Here is a 22411-nt window from a genome sequence, read left to right as displayed (position 1 = left end):
AGAAACGAAGAATTTTTCAAAACACAATTCAACCCCCCTTCTTGTGTTTTTCTCACCTTCACTTCTTTCCTAAGGTATTCTCCTCTTCTCTTGACTTTTCTCTTCTCTTCTCTTCTTTCTTGTTCTCCTCTTTTCCAAAAAAGAGGTTTTAGGGTAAACTCTTTCTAACCTAAGCTTCTCTATTTATAATACTAAAATATTCTTCCCAAATCTATTTAGGCCCAACAACTTACTCTTCTTTCTATTCTAACCCCCAAATCCACTCACACTAATAATCCTCATATTCTAATAAATAATATTTCTCTACTAAATATATAATAATACACCAAATAACAAATATATATCTATAACAATTAACAAATATATTATGCTAGTAAATACCAACATATAACAACACAAAATATCACTCAACAAAATATATTAACTAAATTATAAAAAGACATCTAATCTCAACAAATCATATATCCCTCATATACAGCATATAAATATATAAATATATTCTAAAACTAATTAAATAAAAAAGGAGGGCGTTACACCTCTAGTCTTGTCAGAAAAGATGCAGCTGTTATTGCCACATAAGCTATTCAAGCTACTGAGGATCTTCAACAGTTAGTGACCTCAGAAGCAGAAAACTTGAAGATAGGTGTTAGCAGTACTGAAGCTGTTCAGAAGGACTCTGATGCTAAGCCATAAGAAGTTGTCAATGTATCATCAGATTCCTCATCCTCATCTTTATCCTTATCATCATCATCATCATCATCATCATCTGATGAGTCTGATGATGATATACCTCTAGGACAACGTTTCCCACATCTTACAAAAAGCCAACCAACATCAACCAAGATCTACAAAAATCCCTCTCAGACAAGCTCGTATGAGCCTATTGGCCCTTTGATTTATCAAAAGATAGGTGAAATGTCTGAGAGAAGAAACAAAATCTGTGAAAGAATACCTCTTTATCATCCTCTTCAACCACAAATCATCCAATCTCTCAACATGATTGTACCTGATGAGGCTAACCAAAACTCAGAAAAAGCCTTTGAAACAGCTTCTGAAGCAGTTGCTTCTGAGAAAGTTGTTTTAGAAAACCCACAACAACAAGCACCTGAACCACAAAAGACTTCAACCCCACAACAACAACCACTAAACACACAAACTAAACCACAAATGGACGCCTTAACCAGCTCTACTCAAACCTTACCTACACCTGATGTTTCTGAACTTACTGTTCTTAAACAAACCACTTCTGATCCAGGTACTTCTGAACTTACTGCACCTGAGCAAACAAATTTCATCCAAGTCTCAGAAACTGAACTACCTACCCAACAACTAACCACACTAGAAACTGAACAAACTCAACCCCCATCTCCCAATCAGATTCAAACACTTAGTGTTCCTGACAAACCATCAACCTCATCTGACCTTGAAATTCTAGAACAACCACCCTTAGACATCCTGGAATCTGACTACGTTGACACTGAGCTGCTCAAAATTAGCTCTGATATGTATACTCTAATGCAACTGAGAAGAGTTCCCACTCTTTCTCTTGACTATGAGACAAAATGGGCATCCTTGAAGAACAGAGCCTCTGAGCTAATAGATACTGTAAGCAAGAAATGCATCAGGACTCAAGCTGCTACTGTAAGAAGACTGCTGATGAATCTGCAACAATTTGAGCCAGCTAGAGGTCCAGTTCTTTGCTTAGCTAATGAGCCCTTCTATCCAGAATCAGAGTACATATGGAGAGAAGAAAAGGTGTTCAAGACGCTGAAGAAGAAACTGACAGAATCAAAGGTTAAGGAAGATTATCTTTTTCAGAGGCAGCAAGCACTTGAAGATTTTGTGAGGCAACAAGCAGAGCTACTGAAGAAACGGTCTGAAGAAATTGCTCTCATGAAAGCTATGATGCAACAACCTAACCATTAGATGCACACCTTAGTTTTTTTTTATTGTTGTTTTATGCTTCTGATTGCTTATAGAATCTGAACTGTTTTGCTTATGAATGTTATGTTTCTGTTTGTCTATACTTGCTCTGATCTATATTATTGTTTTGCTACCCTTTTTGCTCTGATTGTTTTATTATAGTCTATACTCTCTCTATGGTTAAGTTTTTCTCATTATCTTTTTGTATTTAGTGCGCATTTTCTTTTTGCTAATGACAAAAAGAGGAGTATATGTGATAGTATTTAAAGGCTTTGAGCCCCATTAATGATATTTGAAAATTATTTTGAAAAACTTTTATCATTTTTTTTACCTGAAAGGTATAAGCTATGAACGTAAGAAGGAGTATCAAATTTCAAATAAAATTAAGTGAACCGTTCTTCTTATCTATAATCTACTTCTTTCCATTTTGAAATATTATAGTGCGTTAAAAGAATTTAATTAACTTGGATAGAACTCAGGGGGAGCTTACAAACCTCACCTTAAAGACTATCAGACTCAGGGGGAGTTTGAGCTTACAAACCTCAGATTCTAAGCTTACAAACCTCAGAACCCCAAAGTCAACTTGTTAATTAGATTAACAACAATTAATCAAGTTTTAAATACTATTGTTTGTCATCATCAAAAAGGGGGAGATTGTTGAAACAAAATGTGTTTAACAATGAACCTTAAAGAGTTTTCATGATAACAAGGTATTTGATAAGTAGATTTATTACGTATTTTAATTAAGTTATTTAGTTTAATTCTATTTAGATTTAATTAGATTCTATGTGTTTTTATTTATATTTAAGAGCTTTTTACTTCAAAGAATCCAATATTATATTTCAGGATCAAATATATGATTCGCAAGGCTTGGAGCTAAAGAAAAGGGATTTGGAGCACAAAAATAGGAGATTTCCAAGATTTGGGACCGAAATATGCACTTGAAGAAATCAGAATTCGCTCCCCCAAGTCAGTGAAGGGCGCACGGCCCACGCCTGCAAGGCGCACGGCCGTGCGCGATTGCCAGCATCCCTTTTAGCTGCTTTTTGCTCGGAACAGCGGTTTTCTACGCAGCCTGCTTTGACGATAAAACCCATGGATCTTCAGAGAATATTCCTTCAGTTATTTCTTAGGGCTTAAGTCATTAGTAGGCTATAAATAGAGAGCTTGTTCTCCTTGTTTTATCATCTTGAATTCTGAATATTGTATTGTGACAGAATACTATTTCTCAATAAAAGTTCTCGTTTTTATTCAATTGTTCTTATTATTTTCTTCTTATTCATTCATGGCAACACCAACCATGAGTGAGTAATTCCCTTAGACCTTGGGATTGTTGGGAGAGTCCTATGGCTTGATCCAACAATCCTAATCCGAAGCCCTAGTTTATGTAACCCTACTTTTCTTATCTAAATTCACCGTTCTTCACAACGATATTAACAAGTACCAAACTTTGGATGCGAACGCGGAGGGTTAGTACTTGTTAATTCGTTACCCTAGTTATTAAGGTGATGAATCGAACGAAGAAGTCTTAATAACCGAACAAGTGAATTTAGACAAGGATTGTGAAGCATGAGAATAGCCTAGTGAACCTTGGGACTTATAGAATCTCGTACAATCAAGGATCTTAATATAGGAGTTAGCCATGAGAATAGGTCTAACACCTTGAGAGACACACTCCCCGGATATCGAACGAAGAAGGGGATAGGCTTTAGAGAGATTCGTCCTTAGAAACTAGGATTTACATAAACAAGGATTAGGATTAGGATGTTAGGTCAACCATAGGATGAACCAATAATCCCTAGGTTGCCTTTAGCTATTGTTTTCAACCGTCGTTTAGATCACCTTGAAACCCTAATTATCGATTTCTCCCTAACCTTTACTACTTTTGATTGGAATTTAAATAACTCCCTGTGGATCGATACTCTCTCTTTATTACTACTACGGTAAACCCGTGCACTTGCGGATTTACGGTAACAAGTTTTTGGCGCCGTTGCCGGGGAGTTGACCAAATTCCGATCAACTTTGGTGACGGTTAGGTTTTCTTTCTGTATTTACTTTCCTCTTGTCTTTATTTCCTCTAATCGATTTCTTCTTGTTCTTTTTGACTTTCTGATAGCTTGCAGCCATGGCAGACAATCGTACCCTCAAGGAGTACGCTATTCCTTCAACGGAAGAGCCGACGGCTATCATAGTTTATCCACCCGTCGAAGGGAACAACTTTGAGATCAAGCATGCACTTTTAAACCTTGTGCAGCAAAACCAATTCTCGGGATCCCCCGCTGAGGATCCCAATCTACACATCTCTACTTTCCTTAGGCTTAGTGGAACCATTAAAGCCAACCAAGAAGCCGTCAGGCTACACCTTTTCCCTTTCTCCCTTCGAGATAGAGCGAGTGCTTGGTTCCACTCCCTAGAAAGGGGTTCCATATCCTCATGGGACCAAATGCGACAAGCCTTCCTTGCTAGATTCTTTCCACCCTCCAAAACCGCTAGAATGAGGGACCAAATAACTAGGTTTAACCAAAGGGATGGAGAGTCTTTATATGAAGCTTGGGAACGCTATAAGGAGATGTTGAGAGTTTGTCCTCACCATGGTCTAGAACAGTGGCTCATAATCCACACCTTTTACAACGGTCTTTTGTATAATACCAAACTAACCGTTGATGCAGCTGTAACCGTTGATGCAGCTGCAGGTGGAGCAATCATGAATAAAAATTATGCCGACTCCTATGCGCTGATAGAGGATATGGCCCAAAATCATTACCAGTGGACAAACGAAAGGGCCAACACTGTTGGAGCATTATCAAAGAAGGAAACAGGTGTGCATGAAGTCTCTTCTTATGATGATTTGGCTGCTAAGGTAGAGTCACTAACCCTTCAACTTGATAAAATCAATGTTAATGCTGTTTCTCCTTCTCCTTCTTGTGAGTTATGTGGAATCGTTGGTCATAGTGGCAATGAGTGCCAGCTGGGAGGTGTTGCTTTCACCCAAGAGCAAATGAACTACGCCCAATACCAAGGTATTAGGCAAGGGCAAAACTTTTACAACAGAAACTCTTTTGGGCAACAAGCAACACCGCCTAGCTACGGTACCAACCAAAGGGCACCCCAGAAATCTAAGTTGGAACTCATGATAGAAAATTTTGTCCTAGGACAAGAAAAACTAAACCAAGAGTTCAAGCAACAAACCGAACTTCTGAAGGAATCCCTCTCCACACTCTCCTATAGGGTAGATTCTATTGCTACACACAGCAAAATGTTGGAGACTCAGATCTCCCAATTGAACCAACAAGTCTCTTCATCCTCTCAAGTCTCTAGAGCCCTCCCAAGCCAACCTGAGACTAATCAAAAGAGCCACGTGAATGTTGTTAGCCTTGTGGAAGAAAAATCTTTAGGAGGACCCATCTTAGATATCCATGTCATTGAGAGTGAAGCGGTTAGCGATGCTAGGGTAGAAAGCAAAAACCCTATGACCCTAAAGTTTAGTAGAAAGATGAACCCTTCCCCACAAGGACTAGCCAAGCATAGTAAGAAAGCACAACTCCAAAGGTTCATCGAAATAATGAGAGAAATATGTGCCAAAATCCCATTCGTTGAGGCCTTGTCCCGAATTCCTCTTTATGCAAATTTTTTGAAAAATATTTTGTCTAAAGGACGCAAAGAGGATAAGGAGACGCTGGCATCACCTAAGGAGAGTGGCGACATTTTTCTAGAGAGATCAACCCCAGAATACCGTTATCCCGGTAGTTTTTCCATCCCTTGCACCATAGGGAAGGAAAGTATAAAAAACACTAGGTGTGATCTAGGGGTTAGCGTAAATCTAATGCCCCTATCTCTCTTTAGGAAAATTGGGGTAGGAAAATTTGAACCGGCGGAGCATACCTTAGTATTGTTTGACCATTCCACCGTTGACCCAGCTGGCTATGTTTCAAATCTTCCGGTAAAAATTGGAGGCACTATCATACCGGTTGATTTTATGGTAGTTGATGCGAAGGAAGACCCCCAATTTCCAATCCTTTTTGGTTTTCCTTTCCTTGTGGTCTCAGGTGCTTTTATTGATGCGTTGAATGGTAGGATCGTGTTCCATATGAATAATGAGAGGATGGAGTTTGAATTAGGAAACCACCTGAAGGAAATCTCTCCTTCCTCCATCAAGGCTGAGTATGAGATGAGAGAACGCTACCTAGCATCAACCACACAAAATGTTGTGTTCGATCCTATCTGAGGGTCCCCTCTTATCGTCAAGCTAATGACGTGAAAAGAGCGCTTCGTGGGAGGCAACCCACCTATTTTTACCGCTTTGTTTTCGTTTGTTTTGTGTTGTTTTTACTTGTTTTGTAGGTACATGTCCGATATGATATAGAAAACTTGAAAATTTTTTGACCCAGAGGACCAGAAACAGGCGCACTGCCCACGCCTCAATGCGCGTGGGCGTGCGCGATTTTTTTGAAAAAATTGCCCAGCCAGAACAGCAAGGTCCGCACGGCCCACGCCTCCAAGGCGCACGGCCGTGCGCGACTTTCCCCTCCCATAAACATCAATTTTTCATCTTCTTCCCATTCAAACCACACAAAAACCTCTCTCATCCAACTTCTCTCTCTAAACCTCCATTTTTCCTCAACCTTAAACCTCACATATCTCCATCAAAACTCCACCAATTCACACAAAACTTTCACCCAAACCAATCCAAAATCAATTCCAAAAACAAACACCCAAACAAAATCAATTTCCATCCATCCAATCCATTAACCCCAATTTTCGTATACCCCATTAACCTAAACCAAAAACCACAAATTTTCCAACCAAATCCAACCAACCACTCAAAAACCTTACTTCCAACGTATACCCATCACAAAAACTCGGTCAAAAATGTCTTCAAGCAAGCAAGGGAAGGAAGCATCACCAAGGTTCCATGGCATCAAATTTAAGAACTCCGAGCAAAGAAAAAGGTATAACAAACTTCTCTCTCGACCTTTATTTCCGAATCGTTATCCTTGTTTCTTTGCTATGTTGGACCTAGGTATACAAGAGAAAGTAGAATCGTTAATTGAAAACCTAGGATGGTCCGGCTTGATGAGAACTTACCCGGGGTATGAAAACCTTGTCTATGAGTTTTTAAGTTCATTTTGCTTCATAAAAGATAAGACAAAGTCGGATTACCCCCGACATAAGGTCTCGTTTCGGTTTTTAGGTACTGACTATGACATGACATTTGATTACTTTTGCCAAACCATATGGGTTTCGCCGATGCGGGGCTCATCCATGATTCAACTAGTCAATACTCAAAACCCGTGAACTATGATCCTAAAGCCTTTTGGACCACAATCACAGGTTTGAATAACCACGTTGCTAGGTCCAACAAAGCTAGTGCTATCCAAAACCCTGTCCTCCGTTACTTTCAAAGAATTATGGGATGCACTATCTTCGGTAGGACGGACTTACATAGAGTTAGAGCACCCGAGCTCTTCATTCTTTGGGCTGCACTTAATAATCACCCCGTGAACACATGCTACTACTTACTTGATCACTTATCCTCTATCACCAAGAGTGATAGTTTGATTGTTGCCGGTGGTATTATAACATGCATAGCAAATAAGTTTGGGGTAAGACATGCAGGACTCAATAGGATAGAGGGAGACAACACTTTGAGCAAGCACGATCTTGTGCAAATGAACTTTATCCGAAATGAAACCGATATAGGGACCTTTGAGTTTCGAGGCAGCCGAGGAGAAACATTGATTATATTGCCTAACCCTGCCCGCACCGACATAAAGGTGACAGGAAATTTGTAGTATGTTGTTAATCCTCAGGTACCCGAAGATGATGAATATGCAAGTGAAGAAGGTGCTGACTTGCCTAATGAAGCCAGAACACAAATGGATGATGAGCAATGGAATTGGATGCAAAGTGAGCTCCAAAAGATCAACACCAATCAACAACAATTTGGTGAAGAGTTCTCCGGTATGCAAGAGAAGGTGCAAAGAACAAACCAAAGGCGTGAGGAGACCCATAATGCTCTTCTAGCAATGCAAGAATATCTCAACGCCCGATATCCTCCACCGGGGAACCAATAAAAATGTGAGCTTTCCTCTTCCTTTCTCTTCTTTTCTTTTCCTTTCTTCCTTTTAATTTCTTGTTTTCTTTATGCATTGAGGACAATGCTTCTCCCAAGTATGGGGGGGAGCCAATAAAGTGTCTAGGTAGTAAGAGTCGTAGTGTTTCAAACTCCCTTGAATTTTTATCTTTTGTTTTGTTTTATTGCGAAAGGCATGTAAGCGGCTAGATAGTTTTCTTGTTTTAATTGTTAAATATGACATAATCTTTTGTTAAGTTCTCTTCCAATATAGGATAGATAATGTTCTTATTGTGTACATGAAAATAGCTTCTTGTTGCCTTAAGTTTTTCCAATAGACCCACATTGATTCTAGGTGAACAAAACTTCTCCAATGAGAAAATTCACAGTGCATCCTTTGAGTAAGTGTATGAATAGGTATTTTAAGGACCACATTCTAAGTTTAATGGTACATGGACCCTTTAAAGTCTCTAGGAGTAAAAGTAGTATAAGCTTGTGTGGGGAAATTTAATTAACTTTATTTAACGTTGAAATAATATGGGGGGAAGCATGCTTTTCACTTTTTCACTAAGTTGAGAACACCGCCGGAGCATGGAGGGAAGGATAGTGTACTCGAACAACTCCTACGCGAAGGATGGTACCTCCTTAGTGATTGTATAGCTTCTACAAACTTCTGAAAAAAAAAATAGAAAGAAAAGAAAAAAAAAATTATAAAAGAATTTACAAACTACAGCACTACTTAGGGTGATTGCCGGAGTAGTGGAGGAAGGAGTGAGTCCCTCTCCGACTTCCTATGAAAAGGTGATATCCCCTAGGCATCTGTAGCCCCAAAAGAGACCAAAAGAAAAGAAAAATATGGTCCACAATTTAAAATTGAACCAACTTAAACTTAATTCCCACCTTGCTTATATGGAATGAAAATGAGGTTTTTCTCGGTTGATGTACTGTTGGGGTTAGAACCTGTTTCCTCATAATACCTGTTTATACAGGAGCAAAGGGGATGCACTACACACACACACTCACTTAGTTTCTCTTGTTGGGTTGAATAGGAATCATAAGGGGCTCTTGAGGTTGTGATTAGTGTATGCTTAGGACAAGGCCTTGGAGGGAACATGTGTCTTAATTTTGTCATATACTTAAATGTTTTCTATGCTGCTATGTCTATGCCTTTTGCTTGAGGACAAGCAAAGATTCAAGTGTGGGGGAGTTTGATAAGTAGATTTATTACGTATTTTAATTAAGTTATTTAGTTTAATTCTATTTAGATTTAATTAGATTCTATGTGTTTTTATTTATATTTAAGAGCTTTTTACTTCAAAGAATCCAATATTATATTTCAGGATCAAATATATGATTTGCAAGGCTTGGAGCTAAAGAAAAGGGATTTGGAGCACAAAAATAGGAGATTTCCAAGATTTGGGACCGAAATATGCACTTGAAGAAATCAGAATTCGCTCCCCCAAATCAGTGAAGGGCGCACGGCCCACGCCTGCAAGGCGCACGGCCGTGCGCGATTGCCAGCATCCCTTTTAGCTGCTTTTTGCTCCGAACATCGGTTTTCTACGCAGCCTGCTTTGACGATAAAGCCCATGGATCTTCAGAGAATATTCCTTCAGTTATTTCTTAGGGCTTAAGTCATTAGTAGGCTATAAATAGAGAGCTTGTTCTCCTTGTTTTATCATCTTGAATTCTGAATATTGTATTGTGACAGAATACTATTTCTCAATAAAAGTTTTCGTTTTTATTCAATTGTTCTTATTATTTTCTTCTTATTCATTCATGGCAACACCAACCATGAGTGAGTAATTCCCTTAGACCTTGGGATTGTTGGGAGAGTCCTATGGCTTGATCCAACAATCCTAATCCAAAACCCTAGTTTATGTAACCCTACTTTTCTTATCTAAATTCACCGTTCTTCACAACGATATTAACAAGTACCAAACTTTGGATGCGAACGCGGAGGGTTAGTACTTGTTAATTCGTTACCCTAGTTATTAAGGTGATGAATCGAACGAAGAAGTCTTAATAACCGAACAAGTGAATTTAGACAAGGATTGCGAAGCATGAGAATAGCCTAGTGAACCTTGGGACTTATAGAATCTCGTACAATCAAGGATCTTAATATAGGAGTTAGCCATGAGAATAGGTCTAACACCTTGAGAGACACACTCCCCGGATATCGAACGAAGAAGGGGATAGGCTTTAGAGAGATTCGTCCTTAGAAACTAGGATTTACATAAACAAGGATTAGGATTAGGATGTTAGGTCAACCATAGGATGAACCAATAATCCCTAGGTTGCCTTTAGCTATTGTTTTCAACCGTCGTTTAGATCACCTTGAAACCCTAATTATCGATTTCTCCCTAACCTTTACTACTTTTGATTGGAATTTAAATAACTCCCTGTGGATCGATACTCTCTCTTTATTACTACTACGGTAAACCCGTGCACTTGCGGATTTACGGTAACAGTATTAAAATTGACAATTGGACTAGCTAATATTTGTTCAAGTGTACAGGACCATAGTTAAAAATTTACATCACTTAAAGGTTCTGAAGGACAAATGAGAGCTAAGGAATCAAGGAAAGGAAGCTTTAAAGCATCTGAAGAGAAGTGCTCCTGAAGACCAAAAGTGCTCCTGAAGAATGATGATGTCATCAGAAGCTGAAAGTCATCAGAAGCTGAAGTTCTTCAGAAGCAAGTAGTTCAGAAGCAACTTCATCAGAAGCTGAAGCTCATCAAAAGCTGATAATCACCACAAGCTGAAGATTCAAGAATTAACACTTCAAAAGCCGTCTATTGGATTCTAAAGAAATGCAGAAGACTAGTGGAACGTTGCAACGGTCATTTTGGTGAAGATTTGAAGGCATTGGAAGCTTATCTTCAAAGAGCGTTGACATTGTACTTTGTACGAACTATACAACCACGTTGTCCACTACTCTGTTTTGTGTCCACGCTACAAGACAAGAAAACAGCTCCAGAATAACAGCTATGCCTGCAAAGATGTTCCTTCACAATGGGAATGGATTTTAAATTGGTTCTTCATAGGACAACAACCAAATCAGGCAAAAGATCATTGGTGATTGATCAAACTTCAACAACGACTCTTTTGATGTGCTGGCAATTTCATAACGTCTCTTTCACACCTCTATATAAAGGAGGGAAGACTTAGAGATTTGGCAATGTTGAACGAAAGACTCTCAACATTTTTACAAGTGCCAAACCTCTGCTGAAATTGTTCTGGATTCACTTAAAATTTCTGTTTCTCAAGTCTCATCTTAGAAATTCTTAAGTCTTAGAGTCTATATCTGATTTGTATTGTGAGCACCTCTGATTCTATATCAAGTGTTCAACCTCAAACAATTTTCTGTGTAATTTTTGTTTGTTTAGAAGTCTCTTGCAGTTGTGCTTGATCATAGAAGTCTCTTGATTGTGTTCTTGAGCATAGGATGACTCTTGCAAAGTGTGATTGAGCAAAGGAAGTCTCTTGCTGTGTGCTTGAGCAATTGTAATCAGATATTACATTCTAGTGAAATCTCCTTGGAAGTGCAAGGGGGACTGAATTACTTCCGGATTGTGGAAGGAACCAGTATAATTGCTTTGTGTCTTTCTTCTTCTCTCTCTCTCTCTCTCTCTCTCTCTCTCTCTCTCTCTCTCTCTCTCTCTCTCTCTCTCTCTCTCTCTCTCTCTCTCTCTCTCTCTCTCTCTCTCTCTCTCTGTTTTTTATCCGCTGCGTTCAAATTCTGATTATCACTTCAGAAGTTGTTTCACTTAGCTTCTGACTAGTGTGTTCAGTTTAGGAGAAACGAAGAATTTTTCAAAACACAATTCAACCCCTCTTCTTGTGTTTTTCTCATCTTCACAAACTCCTATCATAGCTCTTGTGAAATATAATTCATATGGGTGGTTGAAGGCAAATAACACTTCTTTTGTTTATGGTTCTCAGAGATGGTGGTCGGACCCGTTGTTATGTTTGGGTTTCGACTAATCGATTTTGTATATATGACTGACTGATTGTTTTTTGGGGTGGCCTATTTAATACACCTTGTGCTAAAGAGGAACCACTATCGTTGGTAATATATTCCATTTTTTATTCTTAAAAAAAAAAAAGATGAATGATTAGTAGAGTTTATTATGTCATGTTTAGACAATTAAAAGAGAATTTAAACATATAATTTATATCTTTGACTTTTACAATTGATTTTTGTCTTAAATTTATTGTCAAATCCACTCTTACTCAAATATATATCAAATATTCAACTCACTTTTATACAAAATCAATTTCGCGCACCATATAACCAAATATACACAAATATGTTTTTGACTTTCTTTATCTACTCAATTCATCATCAATCCACGTGTTTTGGCTTGTTTTAAATTTCAAATAAAAGTGAATACTTCCTCGGTCTCATTATATTTTTTTGTTACCACGACGTTGATACGAAGTTTCCACTGCCGTTTAACAATGACTAATCTCCGTCGATGAATTTATCGGGCAACAAAGGTAGGTTCTCCTTTTCTAACCGGATTATTTTCCGTATGCATGAGCTAGAAATTGAACCCCTGACCACGTGCTTAAGGAGCCCAAATCCCTCGGTCTCATTTTAAATTTTGCATTTTCTTATCTTTTTCAAAATAATTTTCATTTAATAATATCAAATATAACATTTATTATTATTTTTCATTAATATATCCTAATTTATTGAATTTCACTATACTTAACTATTCCACTGACTACATTAATAAAGTGTTTTGATAAATAATATTAATTTTACCATTAAAATTAACCTTATTAATCTTTTTCATTTTTTTTTGACAAATAATTAATCTTTTTCTTATGAACCACACATGTTACACGTAACCTAAATGTGACAATTAAAATGAGTAAAAGGGAGTAGTTATAATCCACAAACATCTTGGATGAGGAATGTTTTTGTGTCTGACATGCATCAATGTTCAAAGTTCATCGATAAACGTTTGACTATTTTTACAAATATCTTAAAAAATAAAGTACAAAAAATCTTTGTTTCTACAATCTTAGATAGTTTGAGATAAGAAGAAGCATAAAGTTTTGCAAAAAAGTAAGCACAACTATTACTTATGTGGAAGATGTGAGAAATGACCTAGTCAAAGTTGAGAAGATCCACGATGTATTGAATCAACTAACATATTTGTGATATCTAGAAGTCTACTCCTTGAGAATATTAACATATGAAGAGAATCTGTGTGTGTAACAATTTTCAATTTCAATATTTCATAGATAATGTTTATTATACATCTTATTATACATCTAACTATAGTAAATAAATATGTATTGGTATCAATGTCATATAATTTTGAACTAACGGTATCCATATTGGTCTCAGTGCTTCACATGCTAAGTCAATATTGACGGTTCTTTGACTAACTTACAGTCTTAGATAGAAATCATATACTGTCAATAGTTAGAAGACTAATATAACCTCATATCTGAATTTTCCACACATGTGAGGTATTAAATATACAAAGAAGCAGAAAAACATTCACATAATAAAATACAAGAAAAAGACTAATCAACCTCTCAAAAATTGTTGAGCTAACTTGTTCCCTAAAATTCATGGGAATGGTTAAAGGAAACAATTAACAGCCATGAAAACTTCAGAACACAACATGACTTGTACTACAAGGTTTCTAAGCTTCATTCTCCTTCATGTCTTCTTCTTCTTCATGATGCTAACGAATGCGCAATCACCATTTTACATGTACAGTTATTGCCAGAATTCAACTGAAAAAACAGTCAACACTTCATACCAATCCAACGTTAACAACTTTTTGTCATGGACAACATCGGATTCTGCCAAAGGAACTGTATCTAACCACAACACCATAGGTAGCGACAACAGCAATTATAATGATACGGTTTATGGTTTCTATGATTGTGTAGGCCAGAACACAAGAAGTTTCTGTCAATTTTGCATCAACACTGCTGTTAGAGAAATTGCAAAATATTGTCCCAACAGTGTCTCGGCTATTATATGGTATGATGTATGCATCCTGGCTTACATTAACCAGAATCCCTCAGGAAGAGTTTTTCTAACACCATCATGGAATGTAACCGGATCCAAAAACGTTAAGGACTCAACAGAACTTGGGAAAGCTGAGAATAGCATGACGAGTTTGATACGCAAAGCGACTACAGAAGCGAGTCTCAATTGGGCAACTGATGAGTTCAATTGGAGTGACACTGACAAAAGGTATGGCTTGGTGCAGTGTAACACTGAGCTTAGTAAGGATAGCTGCAGACAGTGTTTGGAGGCTATGTTGGATAGAGTTCCTCAGTGTTGTGGAACAAAGGTAGCGTGGATAGTTTTGTCTCCAAGTTGCGGGATAAAGATTGATGATTATAATTTCTACAAACAACAAACAAGATCTCCATCTCCTTTGCCAAATCCAGGTAATATTAATTGTTTTTTTTTTTTTTTAATTTGGATGACTTTCAAGGTTGTGAATGGCAGAATCATGTAGTGAGAGCAGAGACATCATAGATTTTAATTTTATGACCAAGTTTAGTCACAAAAAAGATTACCTTGACTTTTGGAGACTCGTTTGATGATTGCAATGAAGACTTGCTTTGTAAACCTTATATCTTGATTGCAAGGATCTCAACGAAGATTTTTGAGGTCTGTACAATCAGTTTGAACTTCTCTTGTGATGTAGTCGCTCTTCTTATCTCATGAAGCTCCCAAAAAAAATTATTTTTCATGATACACTTCCAATACTGATAGGGCACCAAGGTCCAACAATAGGACTGATGACCTAATCATTGGGACCAACCACTAGCATGATTTCTAGAAGGGAGTAAACTTAGTGTCCAAAGCACTAATTAACTATCGTACCTTTTACACGTTTCTAGAGATGTCACCGGAAATTTCAAATGGAGAGAAATATAGCTTATGTTGTAGCAGAAAAAACCTATTGATGAGATAGACTATGTTGGATAGGATTTACGACAGAAACAGAGATTTTCTCATCAATCCTATTGATAGGACACCAATTTCCAATACAAACATGATTTCTAGAAGGGAGTAGAAGCTGCTGTAAGGCTTAGTGGCATGAACCAAAATCTTAGGAAAGATAATTAATTAGTTGCTTGAGGCACACTTTTAGGAGAATAATTAACTATTGACTTGAGCCACAATTTTAGGAGATTATGTTAAGTTTATAAGGGATTAATGAGGGAGTGTAGAACCAAAGTATTTTTTAACGATCCATGTTAGAAGACTCCAGTTCTCTGGTATGAGCCCAAGGCTCTCTGGTTTATCTTAGTTGATGGTGTAAGAGGTTTGCTCACCCTTTTTTTTACAATAACTACTCTATTTCATCCCACCAAAATAGAGCCTCCATGGACAAAGCACATTGTTCTTGCAGTTTTGCGAACTCCTGTTAACATAGATCGACGGAGTCACGTTTAATCTCGACGATGACGTCAATGGATTCTCCACAAACGGAATTTTCTTCTCCTCCGTTAAAGATATTGGATCTGTTTTCACAGTCCCTTGTTCGTTGAAACATGAAGAAACCTTTGAAGGATGGCCCTCTTGCAGTCTTGCAAACTCCGTTAACATAGATTCATGAGGTTTCTCCAATGCTTAATTCTAAAATGATTCGAAGATGTTTAGACATCTTCGAATCTTCACTAGCTCCGCTTCATAATCCGGCAGGTTGGATGAATGATATAAATGCGGGAATCAGTGGATGAGATAGAGTGTTTATTATACAAAAAGTGGTTAGAAAATATCTTACACAAACAAGTAAGGTAAACCAGAGCCAAGGGCTCCTATCAGAGAGTTGGACTATCCTAACAACAATCAATAGAAAATACACGATGAAGTAATTATTCTCCTAAAAGTGTGGTTCAGGAAACTAATTTATTATTTTTCCGAAGACTGTGGCTCCCGCCACAAAGCTTCCCTCAGATTCTACTCTCCTTCTAGAAATCAATCCTGTGTTTTTTGGGCCATATGATTGGGTCATCAATCCTGTTGGACCTTGGTGCCCTATCAGATACACATACATAACATATACAAAAAAATCTGTCTATTGTTTCATATTGTTATTATTCAAGAGGTCATGCAAAAACCACAGGGGAAGGTCTAATATTTGAACACCAAGAAAAATGAAAATACACATTTTAAACAAACAATGAACTTGCAAAATATGTTAATCACTTTTTTAATAGTTATTTAATCTTAAGCCTTCACTATGTTTTTCTAGTCTGATGCATTGGAAAAGTAAGAATATCTAGTATATGAAAGGAATTCAGCCTATAAATTAAGAAAGAAAAAGGCAATGTTTTCATCTATGATAGTGTTGCAGGCAAGCAGGAAGGAGGAAGTAATAAGAAAACCTTGATCATCATCTTAGTATGTGTACTGGTGGGAGTAGCTCTACTGAGTTGCTACGGGCAGGGGCGAATGGTAGTGTAAGGGAGGGGTAGCCCTTGCTACCCCAAAAAAAAATATTTTTTTGAGTGAGTAGGTATATTTTTATATTTAGCTACCCCTAATAATATATATTTAGCTACCCCAAGTTTTATTTTAAGTGAACTAATTTTTTCTGTCTTTATTTAACTTTCAGTTGAACTTCAAATTATTTAATCATGTCGTATAGGAACCTGAAGATTAACACCCAAAAGAGATAAATAAAAGTGATCCAGTTTATCTAATACAAAAGTGGGCCCATACCCACATCCCACCACACAATTATTATTAATAAACAAAACAAGGTAAAGTGCATTTTAACTCTTCAGTCACAACACAACACACAAACCACTAAAATTAACACTGCCATGCGATAGCAACACAATACACAGGCAACACAATACACAGTAGTACACGAGATAAACAAACAATCCATGCGATAGCAACACTGCCAATCTGCCATGGTGACCTAAAAGTAACAGGTTAACTACAAGCAACATTAATTAGATTCTCAGTTCACCCAGATTACCAGGTATGATCTCAATTCACATTTCACAATAATCTCATTTAGTTTGAAATCAATTTTTTATGTTTTGCTTTGGAATTTAGAGATAGCAACACAAACCACTAAAATTTGTGTTATACAAATTAGGTTAGGAATTGATACAAACCACTATTTTGCTTTGGAATTTAGGTTAGGAAAAACAAATTAGGTTATTTGTGTTATACGTATACTGAATTTTACTTCCGGTTCTTATTTTTTTTTTTTTTGTTGTGATATTTGATTTAAACAACAAAAATTCTTATGTTTATTTGATCTATTATTTTAGGAATGAGTAAGATGAAAACTATTGACAACTTCTTTAAAATAATTGATACAAATGCTGCAAGCAGTTCCTCTCCAATTGAAGCATCTGATGATCTCAATGTTTCACCTCAAGAACAGGAACAATCTGAACAGGTACAATCCGCTATTCTAATGTGGTTTTTTTGGTACAAAATAGTTTATTGCCACATTTTTTGGTATAATCCGTTCTTGTTGAATCAAGTGTATATTTTATTAAGAACATTTTATATAAGTAATAGTTATTGTGAATTTTTTTGCCTACTGCATTAGATTAGTTTAAAAAAAAAAATTATATGTGGCCACCTCATAAAATTATCGCTAGCTTCGCCGCTGGCTACGGGTACTACTACTGGAAAAAGAAACGATTAAGTGAAGGTAACTATAACAAGTTGCATCCATGTTGAAAGTTCTATAAGATCCTTTCACAAAATTACCTATGATAAAAAGTCATTATTTAGACTTTTTAGACTTACTAGCTTCCTTGCTAGGTGGTTTGCTGTTGAGAACTGTTACGCCTATGTCTTTCCGTGATCATGTTCAAAGAGATGATTCATTGAATGGAGACCTTCCTATGATTCCTTTAACTGTAATTCAACTGGCCACGGATAACTTTTCCGAGTCATCTAAATTAGGAGAAGGTGGATTTGGCCCTGTTTACAAGGTATGAATAAATTGTATCCCGAAGTCAATCAATGAAGTTATAGTTTTGTATTATAACTTTGAGAGATTCATCTGTTTACCAGGGTACTTTACCAGATGGCACAGAAGTTGCTGTCAAAAGGCTTGCAGAGATGTCTGGTCAAGGTTCAGAGGAGTTCGAGAATGAAGCCATCTTCATCGCCAATCTGCAACACAGAAACCTCGTGAAACTCTTGGGGTGCTGCATGGAGGAAAATGAAAAAATACTAGTATATGAATACTTGCGAAATTCAAGCCTTGACTTTCACCTTTTCGGTATGTTTTGACAAAACATGTGTATCACATTTGCTTTAATGATTATTTCTTTTACTTGCTCCAATATAGTACTAATTTTAGAAATTACTGTATGTTCTAACTATTAAAGTACAATTATCATATCCGGTGATTAAATGAATAATCATTACTGGGCATATTATGCATTTTGGAGCATAATTAAAAGATCATATCCAGTGATTATTCCTGTAAAACAACTATGAAGATAAAAATGTATGATAGTCTCCATCCATTGCTATTGTTATTATCAATAACATGAATTCAATGTTCCTCTACTTAATAGATAAGGAAAAGAATAAGCACATAGATTGGAAATTACGACTAAGCATTATCAATGGAATTGCAAAAGGACTGCTATACCTTCACGAGGATTCTCGACTTAGAGTAATCCACAGAGATCTGAAAGCCAGCAATATTCTTCTAGATGATGAAATGAATCCAAAAATATCAGATTTTGGATTAGCAAGGAGATTTGAAAAAGATCAATGCCCGACAAAAACAGAAAGAGTTTTTGGCACCTAGTAAGCATTATTGACAACTTTTCAAAGCAAATATTAGAAAATTTCACATGATTCACAACTGACAGTGTGTTAAATTTTTACAGTGGATACATGGCTCCAGAATATGCTATGGCTGGCTTATTTTCAGTGAAATCCGATGTTTTCAGTTTTGGAGTTCTTGTATTAGAAATTATTTACGGAAAAAGAAATGGTGAATTCTTTATCTCAGAACATATGCAAAGTCTTCTATTATATGTGAGTTTTCTTTATCACATCTCATGAACATATTCATAGTAAATGGAGATATAAATGTGCGATAATCCAAGTATTCGAAGACAAAAATAGTTTTATATTTTAATGAAATCACTAACACTACCTTTAAATGAGAGGCTCTTGGATACAAAATATTGATAATGTATAAACAAAGCTTGCTACCTCGATCTTGCTTAGAAAAACACATTGGTAGCACATCTGAAATTTCAGATGACTTGGTCATAGGGGTCTAATAGCATATTATGAGCCAACTATCCAAAAAGCTATGATGACACTAATGTATTTTTACTTTTTCTAACCAAATGTATCAAATCAAGTGTCTAAATGTCCATATTTGTATGCAGATTTGGAAACTCTGGTGTGAAGGAAAAAGTTTAGAATTGATCGACCCATTCCACCAAAAGTCATACATTGAAAGTGAAGTCTTGAAGTGTATACACATTGGTTTATTGTGCGTACAAGAAGACGCAGCAGATCGACCAACGATGTCCACCGTTGTTAGCATGCTAGGGAGTGACACAGTAGACCTTCCAAAACCCAAGCAACCAGCATTTTCAGTTGGTAGAAAACCCAAGAATGAAGATCAAAGTTCAAAAAATTATAAGGATAATTCTGTTGATGAAGAAACCATAACTATGTTTCACCTAGATAGTTGACACTGTGGTTCACTTTGTGCCAGATTCAGAAATGATTGAGTTCTCTTAGAAAAAGTTTGAGTTCGAAAGGGAAGAAAATCATTTTAAGGTCCATGAGTTATGAGTGCAGTGGTAAGAGTTTGACCTTGTAACCTCAAGGGAAGGATTTCAAATCCCATATGGGACGGTTATAAAGTGACCATTGATTCTACTTCCCCAATTTTTCGTTAGAAAAGAAGGCAACCATTTTTCAGTTCGTGAGATGCTACCCTAGATTCACTAGAAGGATAACGAAACACATGTTCAATTCTCGGTTGAGCTGGAAATATATTTGATGTGTTCTTAGTTTGTCAATGTTTAATTCGCTAACACAAAGTCATTTTTTTAACATGTAACACATAAAGGAAGCGATTCAGTTCGCTTCATGTATGTCTTCTAAAATACATAAGTTGTAGGATACATTTTTAACAAATTACTTTTGGTACCTATTTTTTATAATGTATTCCAAAAAATAATTATAAACTCGTAATCTATGTCCAATCTAACAATATCAACAGAGCCTCTAATCTTATTAGTCCCTCAAAGCAACAAGTTAACGAAAATATTAACTAATAAAGTTTTGAAGCAAAATCTCATTTCTCATATTAGAATTAGTAAGTTGTAAGATAATACTCCCAGAAGTTCATCCTAACTCCATAATTTGTGTCAAATCTATTAATATCAACAGAACCTACATTCCCTCAGTCGTTCTAAGCAAAGAGTAACCAAAATAATAACCAATGCAGCTTTGAAACAATTTCACTTCTCATCACCACTAAAAGTAGTTCCACACATAACACATCACCACAAAAAATGCAATTGCAAGTATCCTATGAACATATATAATTAACCAGATGAGATAAATCTGTTCCTGTTAGAATTTGCTTGGGGGGTGGGGGGGGGGGGGGGGGGGGGGGGTGTATGTAGGTTTAGCCGTTCTCCAATGCAGAGAGGAGGTGTGCATATTGTGTATATAGGCCTGGTTAGCTCCATTTAGGTTAAGGAGGTGGGCCGGATTCCGTGCTCGGGCTGAGTAGGTTAAACCGTTAAATTTGCAGCTACCGAGCCTTGATTTGCTCAGGCCGAGTAAGCAATGACTTGGATCAGAGCTGTTCCTTAGCTGAGATCTTGGAATGAGCGCGCATTGCTCAGCGTCCATATGGATTAGGGGCCAATTCAAAACCAAATGGCAGTTGCAAGTATCATATGAATTATTAATAGATTAATTGCCAAATGCTATAAGGCTAAAACAGAGTTATAAAACCTACAAAAGCTTAAAGAAAACATAAAAGAAAGAAGCAAACACAGTACCTTGTTCCACCACGACTTCTGCCAGGAATGCAATAACAGATGCTTCTCCTTAAGCAATGTAATTGATCAGACAAAAACGGTTATAGGAAACAAATTGTGAGACACGTGCAATGATATAAATAAACATAATGATAATGATGATACTAATTATATAAAGTAACACTTACAATGTCATCATTTTCATACACTTGAGTGAGAAAGCAGAGAACATTGGTTGTAAGGAATTTCCATGTTTCAACAATTTTCAAGATAAAACTGCGTAGTTTCACAAACTGGATTTGGAATTTTAGGAATATGTGAAATATTGAGTGAAAGTGAATGGTTAGTAATTTCCAAAGTTGGTAATTTTATTTACAAAAGTCAAGTGGAGGAAGGTTGACACGAAATCTGTGCTTGACTCTCTCTATCTACTCAATTCATCAATTCACGTGTTTATGCTAATTCAAGAAGCATGGACACTAAGAGATGAGACGTGGTCTCGTTCGACTCACCTCGGTGTTTGACGAATGATGAGTTCGGGTTTGCTTCATTTTTCTACTCTTCAATTATGGTTCATTTACAAAAGAGATAGACACGAGAAAGAGAAAGAGTAATGAGATTCATTAGTGGGGTCCACTTATTAAAATAAGTACCACCACTACTAATCTATCTTTTAGTGGAAACAGTACTAATAAGTGGAGTCCAAACTTGCATGGAGTCCAAACTGACATGATAAGTGGAGTCCAAATTGATAAGTGGATCTTTCTTTAGGGGGGCCAAAAGTTACACCATACCAGTTTGTACTCCACTTATCAGCATCCTTCTATCCCCATGTCAGTTTACACCATCAGAGACTGAGAAATTGTCATAATCTCCATCAAAATCAGCTAATCAAAAGAGGGTCAAAAGTTAAGGGGTCCAAATATCCATTTTTTTTAATAGGGGTCAAAATCGCAACTTTTTGAATATAGGGGTGAAAAGTGCATTTAAGCCTTATTTCTTTTATAAATGGACAAATTTGAACTCTAGTATGACACTTGTATAACATATGTACGATCAAAAATATGTGCACGGGTTGAGGTTTGAACAACAAATTTCTAACAACTAGATTATTTGACAAGAAAAAAAAGTTAAAAAATATAATGTCTTGTTGAAATTTTTTTTATAATAAAACCAATTGCTCAATTTAGATATTTACAGAAAAAGTTCATATTTATTATTTTTTGTGAATTGGGTACGCGCAACTGCATAACATAATCCCTTAAGCCAGTTAGGAACATGTTGGATGACAAATCTCTCGCTCAATAGATTATTGCTTCATTTTTAGTGTTGAATATGAACCCAAGACATTTGGTTAAACGGAAAAAGATATCTTATCATCTCCTCCAAGTACTTGTGAG

At 36.6% G+C, this 22411-nt stretch overlaps 2 protein-coding genes, 1 long non-coding RNA gene and 1 other non-coding gene across 5 annotated transcripts; 2 read left to right on the top strand and 2 right to left on the bottom strand.

The window, feature by feature from the left end:
- The first annotated feature begins 4048 nt into the window (after positions 1–4048).
- Positions 4049–6148, top strand: LOC146898508 (uncharacterized). Its single transcript, XM_085736575.1, has 2 exons — positions 4049–4152; positions 4240–6148. The coding sequence occupies exons 1-2, from the start codon at positions 4049–4051 to the stop codon at positions 6146–6148; spliced, it is 2013 nt and encodes a 670-aa protein (XP_085592701.1).
- LOC146898509 (small nucleolar RNA R71) lies at positions 4415–4521 on the bottom strand. The gene has a single exon (XR_015024364.1). It is a non-coding gene; the product is annotated as a small nucleolar RNA R71 (small nucleolar RNA).
- Positions 6149–13520: 7372 nt separating the features above from the next.
- On the top strand, positions 13521–20036 carry LOC146898507 (cysteine-rich receptor-like protein kinase 10). Its single transcript, XM_085735898.1, has 8 exons — positions 13521–14429; positions 16352–16440; positions 17644–17677; positions 17791–17963; positions 18046–18256; positions 18558–18795; positions 18879–19029; positions 19392–20036. Exons 1-8 carry the CDS (start codon positions 13625–13627, stop codon positions 19701–19703), a joined length of 2013 nt encoding a protein of 670 aa, XP_085592024.1. The 5' UTR covers positions 13521–13624; the 3' UTR covers positions 19704–20036.
- LOC146898506 (uncharacterized) lies at positions 17672–21585 on the bottom strand. Of its 2 annotated transcripts, XR_015022954.1 has the most exons (5): positions 21200–21585; positions 21033–21080; positions 18635–18694; positions 18056–18147; positions 17672–17952 (listed from the first exon to the last, which is right to left on the bottom strand). It is a non-coding gene; the product is annotated as an uncharacterized LOC146898506 (long non-coding RNA). The 2 variants fall into 2 exon arrangements; XR_015022953.1 differs by lacking the exon at positions 21200–21585 and having other exon boundaries at positions 21033–21165.
- Between the last annotated feature and the right edge of the window lie 826 nt (positions 21586–22411).

Source organism: Medicago sativa, chromosome 8 (genome assembly GCF_051527215.1).
Source record: "Medicago sativa cultivar Bolivia chromosome 8, Bolivia_mono, whole genome shotgun sequence".
Taxonomy (NCBI): domain Eukaryota; kingdom Viridiplantae; phylum Streptophyta; class Magnoliopsida; order Fabales; family Fabaceae; genus Medicago; species Medicago sativa.
Note: the sequence above shows the minus strand (reverse complement) of the source record. Positions and strands in the feature narration are given on the sequence as shown.

Coding starts and splice junctions, on each gene's coding strand:
- LOC146898508 (XM_085736575.1), top strand. CDS start 4,049: ATGGCAGACAATCGTACCCTCAAGGAGTACGCTATTCCTTCAACGGAA. Junction 4,153..4,239: donor GGGAACAACTTTGAGATCAA/GCATGCACTTTT, acceptor TACTTTCCTTAG/GCTTAGTGGAACCATTAAAG.
- LOC146898507 (XM_085735898.1), top strand. CDS start 13,625: ATGAAAACTTCAGAACACAACATGACTTGTACTACAAGGTTTCTAAGC. Junction 16,441..17,643: donor CTCTACTGAGTTGCTACGGG/CAGGGGCGAATG, acceptor GCTGGCTACGGG/TACTACTACTGGAAAAAGAA. Junction 17,678..17,790: donor AAAGAAACGATTAAGTGAAG/GTAACTATAACA, acceptor CTTCCTTGCTAG/GTGGTTTGCTGTTGAGAACT.